This window comes from Polyodon spathula, chromosome 5 (genome assembly GCF_017654505.1).
Source record: "Polyodon spathula isolate WHYD16114869_AA chromosome 5, ASM1765450v1, whole genome shotgun sequence".
Taxonomy (NCBI): domain Eukaryota; kingdom Metazoa; phylum Chordata; class Actinopteri; order Acipenseriformes; family Polyodontidae; genus Polyodon; species Polyodon spathula.
In genome coordinates this window covers 8,507,036-8,524,763 of record NC_054538.1, presented here as the reverse complement: position 1 = coordinate 8,524,763, position 17,728 = coordinate 8,507,036, and the positions used below count along the sequence as shown (strand labels likewise).

Sequence of the window (17,728 nt, the reverse complement as noted above, 5' to 3'; positions counted from 1 at the left end):
CATTTTACGTGAAAATATTGATTTACAAAACAGGTGTGTTTTTGATCGTTAAATAGAAACCCAGGATGAAGGGTGGAAATATATAGAGGTCATAAAAAAAGGTTGTAATTTTCCAAAAAGTAAGACGTTTTATTACCTTATAATAATAATACTAATTTATTGACTTGGTTGGCGCTTTTAATCAACGCGACTTACAGGAGAATAATTAATTATTTTTACATACAAATTCTGGATTCTAATAGAACATTTAAGGTACAGAAAAGTATGATATGAAAATAGTATTATCTTGCATAAACTAAAACTTTTGTTGCTCTAACTTTTCCTTGACACCTTTAATCCCCCTTACTTTTTTTCTGATGAAAGAACATAACATTGCATGTAAAACTGCACACGTTAATAGGGAGTAATTTTAAATAAGCTATATGACAAACATTTACAGATTGTATTGCAAACAAACGGCAACAAATAAACAGGAAATTGCTAGAACATTTAGATGATCATTTTAATACGATTTGGAAAGACGGGAACATAGTGTCTTAACGCTAAGGTGGAAATACACTAGTCGTACCGCTGGCTATCATCTTTAAAACCCTTCTCATCATCCTCATCTTAGGCTGTGTTGACCTGCTACTTCACCTCGGAGGACCTTGTCTGCGCAGCTTGATAATAAGTTACTCGACTTAAATCCCATTTGTTACAGAGAGAGATTTTATGAATGAAATGTAACCACGTATCACTTTAAATTATAGTAGATTTTAATAGAAATGTAATAGTAAGATACATAGGCAATGGAACATATTATTATTTAGTTATTTGACAGACACCTTTATCCAAGGTGACTTTGTGTTTATTAGGCTTCCAAGGCAATGGCTGGGAAGCCTTTTGTTACTGTTAAGATTTTTTTTTTCTTCCCAAAACTTGAAGCTCTGTAGCAGGTAACAAGCTGGATTCACTGGCTGTCAGATGCTGAAAATTTTTTGCTGGGCTTGTTTTTCTTCCTCAGGCACTGGCGACCTGCTTTCTATTGTAGAAGGATCAATGAATGCTGCAAAATATCAATCGCGCAGAGATACAGCCTCTGAATGCTTTTATAGTATGTGGCCAGAGCTAATCAGCAATCAGACAATTAACTCTGACTACATTACAGGTGTTTAGCAGTTTTTAACCCTTTCTCTTTTTTTGTGTTTAAAGCTAGTAACAAATAATATATTTAAATCAAATATCGCACCCCATATTAACTTGCTATTAACATAACTTAATATAGGGCACAGCTTTGCACATGTTTCAACTGTCTATTGTTAAAAAAAAAAAAAAAAAAAAAAAGTTTGTGTGCTATACATACTGTATTACTGCTTAAACCGATCTCCATTCCCTAAAACACGTACAGATACCAGTAAGCAAGCACTACTATTTATAAATAACTCAATAACGCAAATGCGTCTGTTCCTTTGTTACCCGTGTAAGCAATCCCCCTCTAACGTAGTTCTGAACAATTTACAACAACACAAGAGACAGGCATGTCGGATAATATAAACGCTATACAATGGAAAGAGAACAGACGCGTGTAATTAATAGAACAGATTGATTTCTTTGAAAATCCATGAAAGAATCAAGTCAGTTTCTACAGATACCCTAGAAAGATGGCGTCTCTAAATGTACATCAGAGAGGCGTCATGTTCTAGCTAATCCTTCTATATCGGGCGAGCTGCTGGTGACGTCCGAAGATGCGGTCAACTATTGGCTGTGATGGGCTGTGTGTCGCCGCAGTCTCCGCCTGCGCAGGCTTTGTTGTGAAATCTGTGTGGCTCCTGTTCTGTGCTGTAGCCTTGCTGTAAAGTGAGCGGCAGCAGTCAGCAGGAGAATCCAGGAATCTGCTGTAAGGGAGGGGAGCGAGCGCAGAAGCACAGCTATCCGAATCATGGCTACAGAAAAAATTAATCCATGTACTGGCTCTACGCTACTGCAGCCTATTAGCGATCTCATCAACCTCCCCATAGACCAGGTAAAAAAACAAATAAAAAAATGTAAACTGGCATTATAGATATATTTTACTATTTAGTTACGGAGATTATGGATGGGGTGCAATAGCCTACACAACGACGAACTCTCTCAGTATACGGTGAAATGTAAGGGCACTATCAATGCATGCTAATCATTTTTTGTTGTTCATTTTTTATTTTTATAATTTGCATCGTAGCTGGATTGATAATGTATGCTGATAATGCGGGATGGGAACGTTTTTAGGGGTTTTCCCCCTTAAATGTGAACGGTTATTTCAGAAATTTCCAGGGGAATTTATTCTTTGTTTATTGGAAACGGTTCTGTGTATGTTCAGTAGGTCTCATTGAAAACGAATTCGAGATTTCAATTTCTAAAACCAATCCGGCTGCTGAAGTTAATGTGAAAACGCCCCTGTCAGTTGGCTTTGAATATACAATAAAGGGGCTTCAGAGTTACAGATTTCTGAAGTGTTGTGTTACAGAGGAAGGGCTGGAATGCAAGATAGCCCCCTCCCTGTCCAAATCTGTGTTTCTTCTCTGTAATGTGGGTCATTGTGAAAATGTGATTCAGATTGTTACATTGTAACATGATTGCATTTGTGGTTGTGGCTGGCATGGCGAATTGAAACATTGTAACTGTACCTCCAAACTTAAGAGGATGTGGAAACTTTATTTTCTGTCTGCATAATTGTACTGCACATCGTCAGCTGATTTGGGGCAGTAATACCCAAATCTCAGTTAGACATTCACTTTTTATACGCTCAAATGCAGTGTATTTTAAAGAGCTTTTGAGATGGAAAGGATGTTATACCCTAAGCTGGCTTAGTTAGAAAGGGTTTTTACTGAGAGATGCTGATGGGAAGATCAAAAAGTCTAAAGTATCAGTTATGACAATGGAGAACCTTCTGGAGCCGCAGGTGGTGGGAGTGTACAGTCAGAGCTGGACTTGTGCTGCCTCTTCTCTACCATACCAACATCGTTTGTATTGAAGTAAGGGGGTGCTCATTCTCTGGTTACACAGCGCCGTTACAATCTTTTGTATTGTAGAGGTTGTGAATAAGTGTGTTTGTGATGGCTAACAGCAATACTCTTTAAATATAAGAGCAGTATGCAAAGTGATAGGGTATCGTGTGTAAAATAACTTCCAGGTAACGTGATGATAAATAAACCAATGTTTTGACTGAAAATCTTTCTCCATGTCTGTTCAAAGTGATATGTTGCTTTTTCTATTTATTAGAATGTTTAGAAATCTGAACAGCAACTGTGCTTGTTAAATTGAATGTGGTTTCACTATTGCTGTCCATGCATTGTCCATCAGCTGCACCCTTCTCCTCAGAGCCCACACATTCTAAACCCATTACATAGCTTCATTCAGAAAATCTGCACGCCATCCTCCCACAACACACAACATGATTCTCAAAAGTGGCAGTATAAGAACTACGCCACTGAGAATCGTGCTACATGTTATGCAGAGTATTGTACAATACTTTTTTTTTTTTTTTTTTTTTAAATACCATTATGAAATCAAAATGAAACAGCCTTATTCAGGCAATTAGTGGTGGGTATGGAGCAAGGTAACTACTTTAGCTTCTGTTGTTTAAGCTCAGCCTGTTTACTGTTCAGGTTGTGAAGTTATGCGTGAATGAACCAGGTTCTCAGAGCAATGTACAGACAGCAAGAGCTGCATGACATCCACAGGAAAGTAAAGAAATCATGAATTATATCTGTCATAATGGATTTACAGCATGCCAGGAAGTGAGGACGGTTACTGAGCATGTCAAAATACTGATACCCAATAATCCATGTGCTATACAGGGGTTGCTTTGGATTTGTTAAAGACAAATAGTAATTTCTTCACAGCTTTTAATATCGGCAGCTGTGTTCACGACCAGTGCTGTCTGGACTTGTTATCATTCAGAGTCCCCTGCTGTCTGAGTCATGTAATTCAGTGGAGATGCCCATATTCATTTCAGATTCATTCTCGGAGCCTTTTGTCACAATTCTGCCCATGAGATGTTTCTTAGCAAGCTCAGTGACTTCACCTAATAAAGCTGCACTGTAAGCTTTTGCCGGTATTAATTACTAGGTACAATGCAGATAACGTGTAAATGGGTGGTGGGGTAGTTGAAACATAATCTGACCAGGTTATAAGTACATTTATTGATGATTTATGAGCTCAAGGTACAGTATCATCAGTGGCTTATACAGTGTGCTTGTTTAACAAGATATTGTCACACGAACAAGTTATAATGCTCCACTTGAATGCTCAGTAAAAAAAAAAAAAAAAAAAAAATATATATATATATATATATATATATATAATTATTCCGCGTTCGATCTAGTAAGTCGGACAGAGGCGATGAAATTATGTACTTTAGGTGTATATTTTAGCTATTTGGATGTTTGCTTCTGTGAAAGCTTGTGTGGTTTATGACTTCTGAGTGCCTTCTTGGATTGAAGTGAAATTCTCTCTAACGCCTCCTGTTACTAACCAACCAGCTGCTTTTCTTTAAAACTGCACATTTCAGATTTTCATCATGAATGAATCGGCACAGCACATTTTTAAATAAGTCACGAGCTATTTATGTTTCTTTAAATGGCATGTTCTTATGGCACACCCATTTGAAAGTTTGGTTTATATTTGACCTTTAATAACCCCTCCGACAGTCACTGTATTTAATAAGGATGACACTAGATCTAGGCAATTTCATTCCTCTGATCTTTAAATGTGTGTGTTATTCAGCAGCAAGTCACATTTTATATGACAGAAAAGGCAAGTCTTCCAACAGGCAAAAATATATTGCTTTTATGTCATGGGGGTAAATCATATGGGTAAAGTAATGGGAGGGATGAAAATGACATGGTATTTTTTTTTTCTTAATTGTGTCTGATACTGGGGTGAACACAGATTTTTTGTTTATGTGTAAATTTAGTAGTCCCCAATTGTTTCTATAACTTTCTCCTCAATGTGGAAAAGCCAGTTATTTTTAGACCGCAACCACCCCCTTCGGTGACTCGGGAGCAGCGAAGACAAACACACGCTGTCCTCCAAAGTGCGTGCCGTCAGCCGACCTCTTCTTTACACACTGCAGGCCCACCATGCAGCCACCTCGGAGCTACAGCGTCGGAGGACAACATAGCTCTGGGTAGCTTACAGGCAAGCCACAGGGGTCGCTGGTGTGCAGTGAGCCAAGGACACCCTGGCCGACCTAAGCACCCCCCCCCCCCCCAAGGGTGGCGCTTGGAAAATTGTGCTCCGCCTCCTGGGAGCTCCCGTCCACGGTCGGCAATGGAATAGCCTGGACTCAAACCAGCGACACCCAGGCTATAGGGCACTTCCTACACTCCTGAATTTTATGACTTGAGATTTTGACCTTAAACTTTTAATAATGATCGTGTAAGACATCATAGTACAAGGGTTAATGTTTATATAGATAGCCTTGTTCCTGCTGTCTATTTAAATATAGTACAAAGGTTAATGCTTTCAGAATAACAAGTTGTTTAGGGTTGTTATACCCCCAGTATAGCCCTTGAAACTTGTCTTGCTATGTTGAATACCCAAAGTGTGAACTAACACATTGTTTCCAAAACTGCTATTATCTTAAGTGTGGGAACATGCATGTCTTTGAGGAGCACAGCTGAATGATCACCTGTATTGCAGCACCATTACAGACTGCATTTAAAAAGAACAATTATTAGTTGTTCAAATTCTGGTGTGACACTTGCATGTAATTCGTTTTTGATTGTGCTCTAGAGATTTACTGGTAACAAGATAGTAAACACCGGCATGATTATTAATTTCAGGATCCCGCTTCTCCTGGGAAATCATGAGAACCTTGGGAGAACAGAAGCTGTTTGCATTTCCATTGCTTTAGCCCAGTTAAGAGGCTACAGTACCTACTGTAGTGACTGTTGCTTGATGGATTGCTGTTTCACAATCAGTGTACCAGAAACCAACAAACATTGATGGGTCCATTTTATCATACTGCAGCCCACAGCAGCTCTATCAGACCCTATAGAGTAAGATTCTTTGTCATGGGTTTATTAAGCAAACCTGTGAGAAGCTACCTGCACAAAAGAACCACATGTCACCAACCGTGACAACTTTTATAATGCCTGTAGACATATCTTTTAGGTTTTCAAAACTGTTGAGAAGTTTATAGAAGTAGGCTTTTTTTTGTTTTTAAAAAACACAATTTAGTGTTTTGTAAATGCATAAAATTCCATCCTTAAATAAATGTTGAAACGTGGAATTCAGTTGCAGGGGGATTTAACAGCTAAGTAAAACCTTTTAAAATGCTTTCAAATGTTATCACAAGAGGGTTTAAAGGGCTGTGTTTAAGAAAAGATTTCCATTTTGAAAGGGACACAATGCCAATAGGTGGTGGAATTTTACCCACTGCAATGTTAAATATTCTTCCTTGCTTGAATGTGATCAAGCAGTTTTTTTTTTTAGTGTTTAACTGTTTTGTGCATTTGCTGTTTGGGATTTTCCATTTAATAATTTCTGTTATGGTTATCTGCAAATGTTTATAATGCATTACTTAATAGGGGTGTCATTAATGTGGGTGGTGCAGGAATTAATCAGTGTCCACAAATAAGGGGTATTTACAAAACAACCGTCTTTATTTACAAATGTTATCCCGCTACCAACAATGGTATTGGGGATGATAGACATTGGAATTTCAGCCCTAAATAAAAGAAGGGTTTCCAAATAATAAACAATAATCACACTGTGTAATCCACAGGTGCACGCACAGGTTGAGGTGGTACAGGTTACACTCCAGGTGGTAGTGCTGGGTCTGTAGTTTCAGCTCCCGTGGTCTCCGCCTGCCAAAATACAAACACAAAACAAACAAGCAACACTCAGGCTTATCAGCGTAAGGGGCCGTACTCCCGTAGCTACGACCCCTCTACCCGCTGTGATCAATGTGGGACCACACTCTATATAATCAGTGCACGCGACACAGCTGATCACACGAGAGCTGTTCAGCAGTCTTACAGCTACGCCATTTCCCCAAAATGACAGACTTCCAGTTCTGCCCTACCACTGAGTCGACTGATCCCTGTGAAAGCGTACCACCAACCTTACTTAGTGCCCTTCCAGGTTGGGAGATAGCGTTAGAGCTTGGATTCATTCTCTCCTGTTCACAGGGGTTTAATAAAATAAACTGCCATTATGTCAGGAACAGCTTGGTACTTCTTATGTACAAATATTTGTTTGACTTTGGTATAGTTAAAACTGTACAAGCAAGATGGTTTGGGTGTTAATCGTGATAAAGTGCTGATTCAATCAGTATATCACAAAGCTGGGTCAAAAATATACATTACAGACATACAGCAATTGCTACATCTTATGTAGGTTGAACCTTTAATGTTTAGCTTCGGATGGGCCAACAACACGCTCATGCATTCCACTCCTATTTTCACCTTGGTTAGGGCTGGGACCTGGGACCCTGTTAAATATTTGAAAAAAAAAAAGAAATCAGTACCAAGTAACTTTACAGAAAGACTATCTTAGGATAACTAATGAAATAGTTTCAGTGTAAATTTTTTAGTATATTAGATTGGTTTACTGTTCTGAGTGGAGTTGTCTGTCCCAGACCTATGTATAGGTCTGCAGTGTTGAATTACTTGTACAGTAGGAACGTTACATGCATTAAGTTTAACATTTTGTTAATGACTTATAATAATTATCTCCTTATTAAATCGTCTTGAAGGTTGACCTCCACTTAAGAATCGATTCACTCAGACTGTTGGAGATGCTATTTTGACCCACACTTTTAAAGCTTACATTGTTTTGGACTTTGATTATACCCTTAGATACTGAAATTGGAGAAGGAATCTATGAAAAAGACCTAGAAGTTTTTGTTGACTCAGAAATGTCTTCATCTAGACAATGTGGGGAAGCTATAAAAAAGGCTAAAAAGATGCTTGGATACATTGTGAAAAATGTTGAATTTAAATCAAGGGAAGTAATGTTAAAACTGTACAATGCACTAGTAAGACCTCATCTTGAATATTGTGTTCAGTTCTGGTCACCTCGCTGTAAAAAAGATATTGCTGCTCTAGAAAGAGTGCAAAGAAGAGCGACCGGAATTATTCCGGGCTTAAAAGGCATGTCATATGCAGACAGGCTAAAAGAATTGAATCTGTTCAGTCTTGAACAAAGAAGACTACGCGGCGACCTAATTCAAGCATTCAAAATTCTAAAAGGTATTGACAATGTTGACCCAAGGGACTTTTTTGACCTGAAAAAAGAAACAAGGACCAGGGGTCACAAATGGAGATTAGACAAAGGGGCATTCAGAACAGAAAATAGGATGCACTTTTTTACACAGAGAATTGTGAGGGTCTGGAATCAACTCCCCAGTAATGTTGTTGAAGCTGACACCCTGGGATCCTTCAAGAAGCTGCTAGATGAGATTCTGGGATCAATAAACTACTAACAACCAAACGAGCAAGATGGGCCGAATGGCCTCCTCTCGTTTGTAAACTTTCTTATGTTCTTATGTTCTTAAGTAGTTAATGGCTACTGATTTTCCATTCTGGGGACTAGAAAATTATGTTTTTCAAAAATAACCAAAATCGTTTTCCCCACTTTTTATCAATTTATTGAACATGGCATTTGAACATAAATATAATGTTGATAGTTAAAATGAGTAACTTTATAAATATTACCACTGTTTTTTTTTTTTTTTTTAATTAAAGTCAAGATTTTCAGTCACTCTTGTTGCTGTAACAGTAAGTAAAGCACCTGACGACACTTGCATGTCGTAATGTTTATAAACATCACTTGGCTCATTGCTGGCAGCACCTGACGACACTTGCATGTCGTAATGTTTATAAACATCACTTGGCTCATTGCTGGCATTACAATAAGAAGAGCAACCTAGGAATCATATTACAGCAGTTCAGAAAACAAATGGCCAGCACTGGTGTGAGAGAATCGTATTTCCATTCTTCCAATAACACTGTAGTTCAGTCTACAAGGTGTTTTGAAAAGACATGCTGGCATTACAATAACAATAAAAAATATGAAACAGTCTAACAGTCCAGCTATGTCATGTCAGTGCAATCCTATTTATAGTACTCTACAAATGAAGTTTAGCCTTTTACTGGCATTTCAATAACCAGGAAAAATATGAAACACACTTTGATAAAAAGGTGTGTTGACTGACTTGTTGGTACATGGGTCCACTGCCTTGTATCGCCCTGTCATTTTAAACAGCGCTCCTTTTAATGGAAACGCATGATAAATCCTCCCAATTGTTTCTTTGCTAATTCTGCCTTGTTTGCAAAATTTAACAAGAGGCATATCTCCAGACCAAATGTCTTTATGAAACAAACGGTGTGTAGTGTAGTGATTACATCCTTTACACAGGAAAGTGATCAATTTCCTTTAAGGATTGTACAGCTATTAAAATAGCTTTGAGCTTGTTTCTTCATCGGCTAATATCATTTAATTAACCATTTAACCAATTAACCATTTAACATTGCAAATTGTGGTTGTATTAAATGCAGTCAGAGTGGAAATAAACTAAACAGTAATGAAATACACGACCCTTTTGGCCTGTTGTGTTTTGGTCTGGGTTAACAGTCTGCTCTGTTTTAGGCTAAAACTGCTGAATGAAATGTTCAGTAAAATAAAGGATTCAGAAATGTTTCAGCTTAGAGACATGATTTTAAAAGTAATTTTTGTAGGAAGTAGCTTGGCCAATGCAAATAAATATAAATGTGAAGGGTTTCTATTTGTTTTGCTGAGTGATCCTAATAATCCTGTCTATATAAAAATCACTACACACCATTTCCAGCAAGCTGGACACTGTTTAAGCGAGGCATTTCAGAATGACGTGCTTGCCATTTTTCCATCCCATGAGTTTCTCATTCGCTCTAAAGCAGCACAGTGCTTTTTTGACCCAGGTGGCTTTCCATAGATGCGTGCGCATAATCTGGTTTGTTTACTTTTTGCCATCAAACTTTTAAATAGAGGCTCAAGAGCTTCTTTGTTGACCCTGTGTTTTTTTTTGTTTTTTTTGTTTTTGTTTTAAATATTAATCTCACAGAACACATGGAGCTCTTTTTCATTTGCCATTTTTTAAACTTTTTAAATTTTAGACTCTCACTCTCTTAACTAGGAGGGCTATCCTTGCCTGTTCTGGTGAAATGTTATTTGGCTGTAAGGATATATTATATTTGGTGCAATACTGGTTTTTCAAAAATGTTAATGGAGAGTGTACTCACATAAAACCATTTGGAAAACAATCCTAATCCTAACTCCTGACTCCTAACTGCCCCCCCCCCCCCCCCCCCCCCAAAAAAAAAAAAAAAAATTTAAAATAAACAGTTAATAAAAATCAGGGGTCGGGGGGAGGGTGGACAACAAGTGGACAACAAGCAGTACACAAAAAATAAACATTGAAAAATAACTTTTTTCAAAGCAGCAGAAAAAAAAAAAAAAATCTGGAGTCTACCAAAATATATGGAGAACTGTACCATGGCCTAGCACAGCACACAATAAAACACATAGCCGTAGTGTTAAATTGTATTCATACAATTGAAAGAAAAAAGAAAGAGAAAAAAACATCAGATAACACAGCAGATCACAAATAAAAAACGCAACAAAATGTAGGCCTATGCAGCAAAATAAAGAATGGAAGGCTTTGTTATAACCTAGAAAAAACAGGTTTGCATTGACTTTGTAAACAACTTTCACTTTGTATTGGAAGCTTTCAAAATTATTTTCATCAAGGAACATGCGTTGTTATAATAACATTCTTTAAAAAAAAAAAACAAACAAACATGTAATTGGCCTCAAAAAACCAGGGGTGCGTTCAATAAGCAGAGCGCTCTCGTGGCGCACTATAACATACACTAGTTTGGAGAGAGCAGTTTCACAGTTGCAGGCAAGAAATCATTGTGCATTAAAACAGTTGCTTTATTGAGTTTTGCAGTTTTTGTCTGTGTTTCTTAAAAATGTAATTTACTACTACTAACATTTGTTTTGGTTTAACATCTTGAGGAACGAGTCAGATTTGTCAAGTTATAAATATTGCATGTTTCCTTTTCTAATACAATCATCACTTTAAAAAAAAAAATACCAGAATCCATTTTAAAAAGGTAAAATGACAACAAAAATTACTTATCGCACATGTGTCAAAAATCAGTTTGCAGCCACAGCGCTGATAATGCAGGTCGGCCATTTTGGACCTCCAGCCAGGCAGTTAATGAGCTTGACTCGCTGCTGTTCTGAATCGCTGTCGGCGCGCATGTCATTCAATAGAAAGTGCCACATTACGTTCTGGAAAGCTGTGCTTATTCAACGCACCCCAGTTCCCGCAATAATTTAAGTTCCCGCTTGTCAATTTCAGTGCAAGTGTTTCTGTTCTGTTTAGCTGGAGAGCACATGCAGTTGTAATAAAAGGAGAAGTTGCGTTGGGAACATTAAACGATGAAGTATTGGGAGAGAAATAAAATAAGCCACTATTAAAAATAATAAATAACAACGAAGACAGTGTGAAAAATGACATTTCGCCAGAAATAGTGAGCGGGCAGCATCTACCTGCATCAACCCCCGTGTCTACTGCCTTGGGGAGTGAGGGAGAAGGTCAGTTTTTTCATTTCCAAACAACTCATGAAAGTAAGTGTTTTCTCATAGTCTGCATGTTTATTTCTAAAGTAAGAACTGAAAGTTACTAGTGAAAAATGACAGTCTTCTGCTCTGCTGCCACAACAATGGGTGGTGGACGAAGGAGGGCAACAGAAAAGATCTAGTTTGATAAAGATCTGTTGCAACTGCAAACCCCAGCAAAAATGAAAAAGTCAACACATTTTTAGAAGTTTTTTTTTCATCCAATGCATGTACTCTAAAAAATGTGTGTTCAGCAGAAAAGCAAAGATGTCCAAGAGACCTATTGTATACGGAACTGTCACTTTAAATCTAAAGCTTTCATTTCAGTCACAGCTGCAAGATGATGCGTGAATGATTATACTACATTCAGTTCTTTAGCTTCACTTCCTTAAACTCCTGGCTTTGTTACAGTACAGTAATAGCTGTGCTTTTATACTGTAGTGAAATGTAAAGATGTGCCAAAAATGGGCGAGGGAAGAGAATGTGACTTGGGACCAGTGTGAAATTGCTTTTTCCTTTTTTTCCCCTTTATTTTCATTAAAATTTTGTAACAGCTTTCAGAAGGTGCTTATGTTAGGCACATTTATCAAAAGCAGAGGTTCGTGGATTTGAACTGCTACTTTCACTGTTAGTTTTTCATATTACAGCTGTGGGATAATAATCAGCTCAAGTACAGTATGTGTTCAATTGATTTCTTTGGTATGGAGCATACACAGTTTAACAGCTACAGTATAAAGGACGTATTTTTCAAAGCTTTGAGCTTTTTTGTCACCAGTTAAGAAGTATTCCCTAACTAGTTATAATAAAACTGAACCACCTATAGCCAACATCTATATACAGTATATTAAAATAGACAGGTGCATTTCTTTAGAGCGTCTGTGTTTTAATATTAGAGTAGGATTCATCGCTGTCTGTTTAGTCCTGTATGCACAACACTGGTTTGGTAATGTATAAGAAAGGTATTTGCAGGTGCAAGCACACAAGCTCCCCCTCTGCTTGAAGTCTCTGTGCCACTTCTTGTGATTGGCTTGCACTGGGGCTGTCTTGTGCAGTTTGTTGCTGGATCAGAATGTGTGAATTCCCAATAATAATAATAATAATAATAATAATAATAACACCACCACACTGGCCTTTTTGTATGTTTAATGGAGGTGTGTTGTTGGTAAGAGTAGACAATACATTTTTGTAAAGAGCGTTTGTAACCGGGGTGCTCTGTTACTGTGTGGGTATCTGCGGAGAGACAAGAGAGACACAGACGGTTTGTGATTGAAATGCTGTTCAGGCGTCCAGATTTTATTTAAACCACAGGCAGTTGCAGTAGTTGGTGGCCGCCAATAGGGTACCAGCAATGGTAGCCCTAGTGCAGAAGGACATACATGCCGGTGTACATAATTATAAATACAAAACATGGTGGGTAAAACAGCTCAAAACAAAAGGTGGCCAAGCTCGAGCCGAGCACTGCACCCAGTGAAAGGGAGGTCCCGCTCCAGGAACATTCTCCCTACACAAACAAAATAAATGTGGGGGGGATTAAAATCCTCTCAATTAATCCCTCCCATAAACACACTGTGGTCCTCAGCCATGCGTTTAGCTCCAACTCCCTGGCTATCTACACAGTCCTGAATCCTCATGCTGGTACACGGAGAACAGCACAAACAAAAGAACAAAGGGCTGGCTTTCCAGACCCCTTTTAAAGGTCTGCGGCCAGTTACTTGATCAATTAGTCACTTAACACTTGACCACTTGTTGTACATTAGGTTTCAGTTAGACAGGGAGGGAAGCCTAACCTCCCAGTCCTGCCATATCTAACACACACTTTGTTTTTACACGAATCTAACATTTATTTTTAAACCAAACAAAACCTTTTTTTTTTTTTTTTTACACAAAACCCCACCAAAAATACATTAATTTACAGGGACAGGCCTTAGCCCTGCCACAGCATTTCATTCCAAATCTGTTTTAATTTAAACATTACTGTGTTCCTCACATTCCAGATCTGAAACCCTGAATGTTGCCGTAAGCACTGAAGCATGTTCTAGCTACTGTAAAGGTGACCAGTCGTAGTGCACTGAGGAAAAGAAATCATGACATCAAAAAGCAGTCTCCAGGGCAGTCGCATTACTCAGCCTGTCACATGTATGACCTTGGCCAATGAGATATTCTAGTCCCACAAGGTCCATGCTGGGTCAGTCATTTCTTAATTAAATACATCTTTTAATATGTAAATAAAGCAGATTATGCAAGGACTGTTTGAGCAAACCAGGTAAAAGTTTAGTTGTTTTGTTGTTGCTTTAATCCAATGTTTTGTTTTGTTTAGTTTGTACAGTACAGTAAAGTTTAAGTTTCTTTTGAAAATATTAAGTGCAATGGAAAAGGCAAACTAAGTTGTGTTGGCTCAGAAAATGTACCTTTGTACTTGATTCAAAATACAGCCCTTAGTCCACAGTTTCTTCCTTTTAAATGTAAGTGCAATCAATCAAAAGCCTGTTAATTGCTGTCCTTTGTAACCTGTCTGTTTGACTCGCAGGGGAAGTGTTGGCAGTAGATTTACTGAGGGGACGCGGTTTGGTCTCTTGGAGATAACTTTGCTAATATTACATGTTTTCAAGTATGTTTTTGTTTAGGAAGAGTGAACAAACGGCTAAAGGTAAACACACACCTACAGTGCCGAGGAAAAAGTTTGTGAACCCCAATGATAATTAAGGAAATTCAACAGTTTTACCATGATAGTCTTTTTCTTAAATATCCAATAGGGTTTATATTAACCACTTCCATGCCTTTTGAAACAAAATGATTTATGAATTAGGCAAACAATGAGTAATTAAGATTCAGGGTATGTGAAAAAATAAGCCCTGGTTTTATCAGCTCAATTAAGGGGATAATTTGAATCAGGTGTTTAAATAATTAGATAAATCTTCAGGGGTGAGTTTGGGAGGCCCCACCCTATATAAAGATCACAAACTTTGTGAGTTTGGTCTTCACCATACAGGTGTGTGGAAACACATCATGCCACGAGCAGAAAAACAGTTATTGATACTCATCAGTCTAGAAAGGGTTACTCCACCAATCCACTGTCAGACAGATAATCTACAAATGGAGAAAGTTCAAGACCCCAGTCACTGACCCCAGTAGTTGTCACTGACCCCAGTAGTTGTCCTACCAAAATCTCTCCAAAAACAAATCGGAAAATCATCAAGGAAGTCACAAAGAACCCCATAGTAACATCCAAGGATCTGCAGGCCACTCTCGCCTTGGCTAATGTGAGTGTTCGTGACTCAACTATCAGAAAAAGACTGAACAAGAATGGTGTTCATGGAAGGGATAGCCAGGAGGAAACCACTGCAATCTTAAAAGGACATTGCTGCCCGCCTGAAGTTTGCCAAAGAGCACATAGATGATCCACAAGACTTCTGGAACAATGTTTTCTGGACAGACGAGTCAAAGGTAGAACTTTTTGGCCTCAATGAGAAACATTATTTTCGGCGAAAACCAACCACTGCGTTCGAACAGAAGAACCTCATCCCAACTATCGAGCATGGTGGTGGGAGTGTGATGGTTTGGGGCTGCTTTGCTGCCTTAGGACCTGGACAGCTTGCCATCATTGACACAACCATGAATTCTGCATTGTATCAGAAGATTCTAGAGGAGAATGTCATGCCATCCGTCCCTGAGCTGAAGCTGAACCGAAAGTGGGTCATGCAGCAAGACAATGATCCTAAACATACAAACAGATCTACAAAAGAATAGCTGCAGAAGAAGAAAATTTGTGTTTTAGAATGGCCTAGTCAAAGTCCGGACCTAAACCCCATCGAAATGTTGTGGCAGGAGCTGAAGCGAGCTGTCTATGCAAGGAAGCCCTCAAATGTCACAGAGTTGAAGCAGTTCCTTAAGGAGGAATGGGCTAAAAGAGAGAGACTGACCAACAGTTACAGGAAACGCTTAGTTGAAGTCATTGCTGCTCAAGGGGGTGCCACCAGTTACTGAATCTAAAGGTTCACATACTTTTTCACATGTGGATATTGAATGTTGAATCATTTGTGGATAAATAAATGTTAAAGTATCATGTTTTTGTGTCCTGTTTGATTGGGTTATCTTTATCTATTATTAGGACGTAGATTAAGGTCTAAAAACATTTTAGGTTTGAAATATGTGAAATATCTGAAAATTCTAAGGGGTTCACAAACTTTTTCTTGGCACTGTATTAATTGATAGGATTACAGGACTCTGCAGCTATCAGTAGCAGATTGAAAAGCACATTGGAATTCAGTAATGCACCTCACAGTAAATATTAACAGCTTTATAGAAGCGTGTGCCTGAACACATGTTTTACAGCATGAATGAGGTTAAAAGGATGCTAAACTCTGAACAAGAGGGTAAGGTTTCTTCCTTGGATGCTGGCTCGCTAGGGGTGTTCATTTAAGCCTTGTATTGCCCTGGCAACAACTGGTGTATCGCTCTGTAGTTTGTACAGTGTTTATGATCAATGGGGTGGATTGCCTCCGTTTTCAGTGGACTACTTTAAATCCTTTGTGATTAATCAACCAATCATCGTTTAGGATTTGTCAAAACACAACTGAGGACCATAATAAAGAGTTGTAGTCAAATAGATTGTCATCCTATGCATAGAACATGCAGCACCATTTGAAAGAACAGTGCTTTTTATATTAATTAGTAGCTTCTGAGAACAGTATATGTTTTTATGATTTAAAATAAGTTCATCTGTTGAGTGTAGGCTTATTGAAAGAATTTTCCATAATTTGAGGAGAGGGGAACCCATACAGCAGGAGATGATATCCTTTATACAGTGAGAGTCGCACTACACACAACAAATGACATTTTACAGCAGAGGTAAGGCGTTGTATTACCTCGTCATGTGTTTTGATTATGACTTGTTAATCCTGCAGCACTTCTTTTAATGGCCAACAGCCATTCACACCTGTGGAACAAGTTGGCGGCATATTTTAAAGTCTGGTGAAATGTGTTGTGCTCCAATCAATATACAGCTTATTGCTTGTGTTTGTTGGTTGTACAAGTTTGCCTTTTCCATGTACTGTACTCCCATTGGAAAAACTAGCCAAATGTAATAAGCCTGAGGCACCCCGAGTTCAGTAGTGGTTACTTTGACATACGTTTTCTTTCAACACTAATACAATATAATAAGAAGTACAGCACTACATAACCATACACAGCTCCTGAATAAAATGATAATGACATGCAACCCAAAAAATGTCATTTTTTAGATATGGGGAAGTACACTTCGCCTGATTTTCATTTATGTAAAATCACCCTTTGCTTGTGCTGCTTGCATGTGGGACCCTTCAGGAAACACAAGACTGTCACACATGTTGCATCAGCTTCTGGTACTGTGTCTATTTTGTGTATTTACAGGTCATAGTGTGGGACTTTTATTCAGTACTTTGGGGATGTTTGGTTGTTTTTTAACCTCTATTTCCTATTGCTTTACCATTTTATTGTTTTGCAGTTGTCAATGTTAAAGCTTCTTTTGAGAGGAAAGGTGTGTCTAACATTAATTACATACCGACACTTGGACAGTGATTGTGCAATTAGTCTTGGCTTCACCAGTGAAATGAAGCAATGTGGGATTTTTTTTTTGCAATCATCTTATTATATATTTTCTAATATGTCATAGTCACAAACTTCGTCAATACCATTTTGTTTTAAAATGCTTTTAATATATAACTGGATGTTATTTTGAGCGCTCCCATTTACTGTACATGCACCATAACCATGCAACGAAAGGTGCTTTTTGACCTTCGAAATTTCTGAACATGTTACCGAAGGAAGGGTCGAACCTTTGATGGTACTAATTTGCATAATGTACTGCTGATGTCGCCTTAGCTCCTAGTTTTATATTTGATTGAAAAGCCTATTATTTTACAGGTAAGCCATATAAATTAAATAAAACTTTCACATCTAGTTTAAAAAGATTATATACAACAGTATACATAAACGTTGTTTATGTACATGTAATTGATCTGCTGTAAGCTTACATTGCAGCAGCACCAACTGCAGCGTACTTGGGCAAAACAAAGCTTTGTTTAACAGTCACTGTTCCAAGCAGGTTATCAGTCACAGT

General features: G+C 38.1%; 1 protein-coding gene across 1 annotated transcript in view; it reads left to right on the top strand.

The window, feature by feature from the left end:
• Positions 1 to 1,780: 1,780 nt before the first annotated feature.
• Positions 1,781 to 17,728, top strand: part of LOC121315509 (lysophospholipid acyltransferase 2-like) — an 85,595-nt gene continuing 69,647 nt past the window's right edge. The window contains exon 1 of the mRNA XM_041249655.1: positions 1,781 to 2,002. Within this exon, the coding sequence (XP_041105589.1) occupies positions 1,919 to 2,002 (84 nt within the window). The 5' untranslated portion in view covers positions 1,781 to 1,918. The remainder of the gene's footprint in view (positions 2,003 to 17,728) is intronic.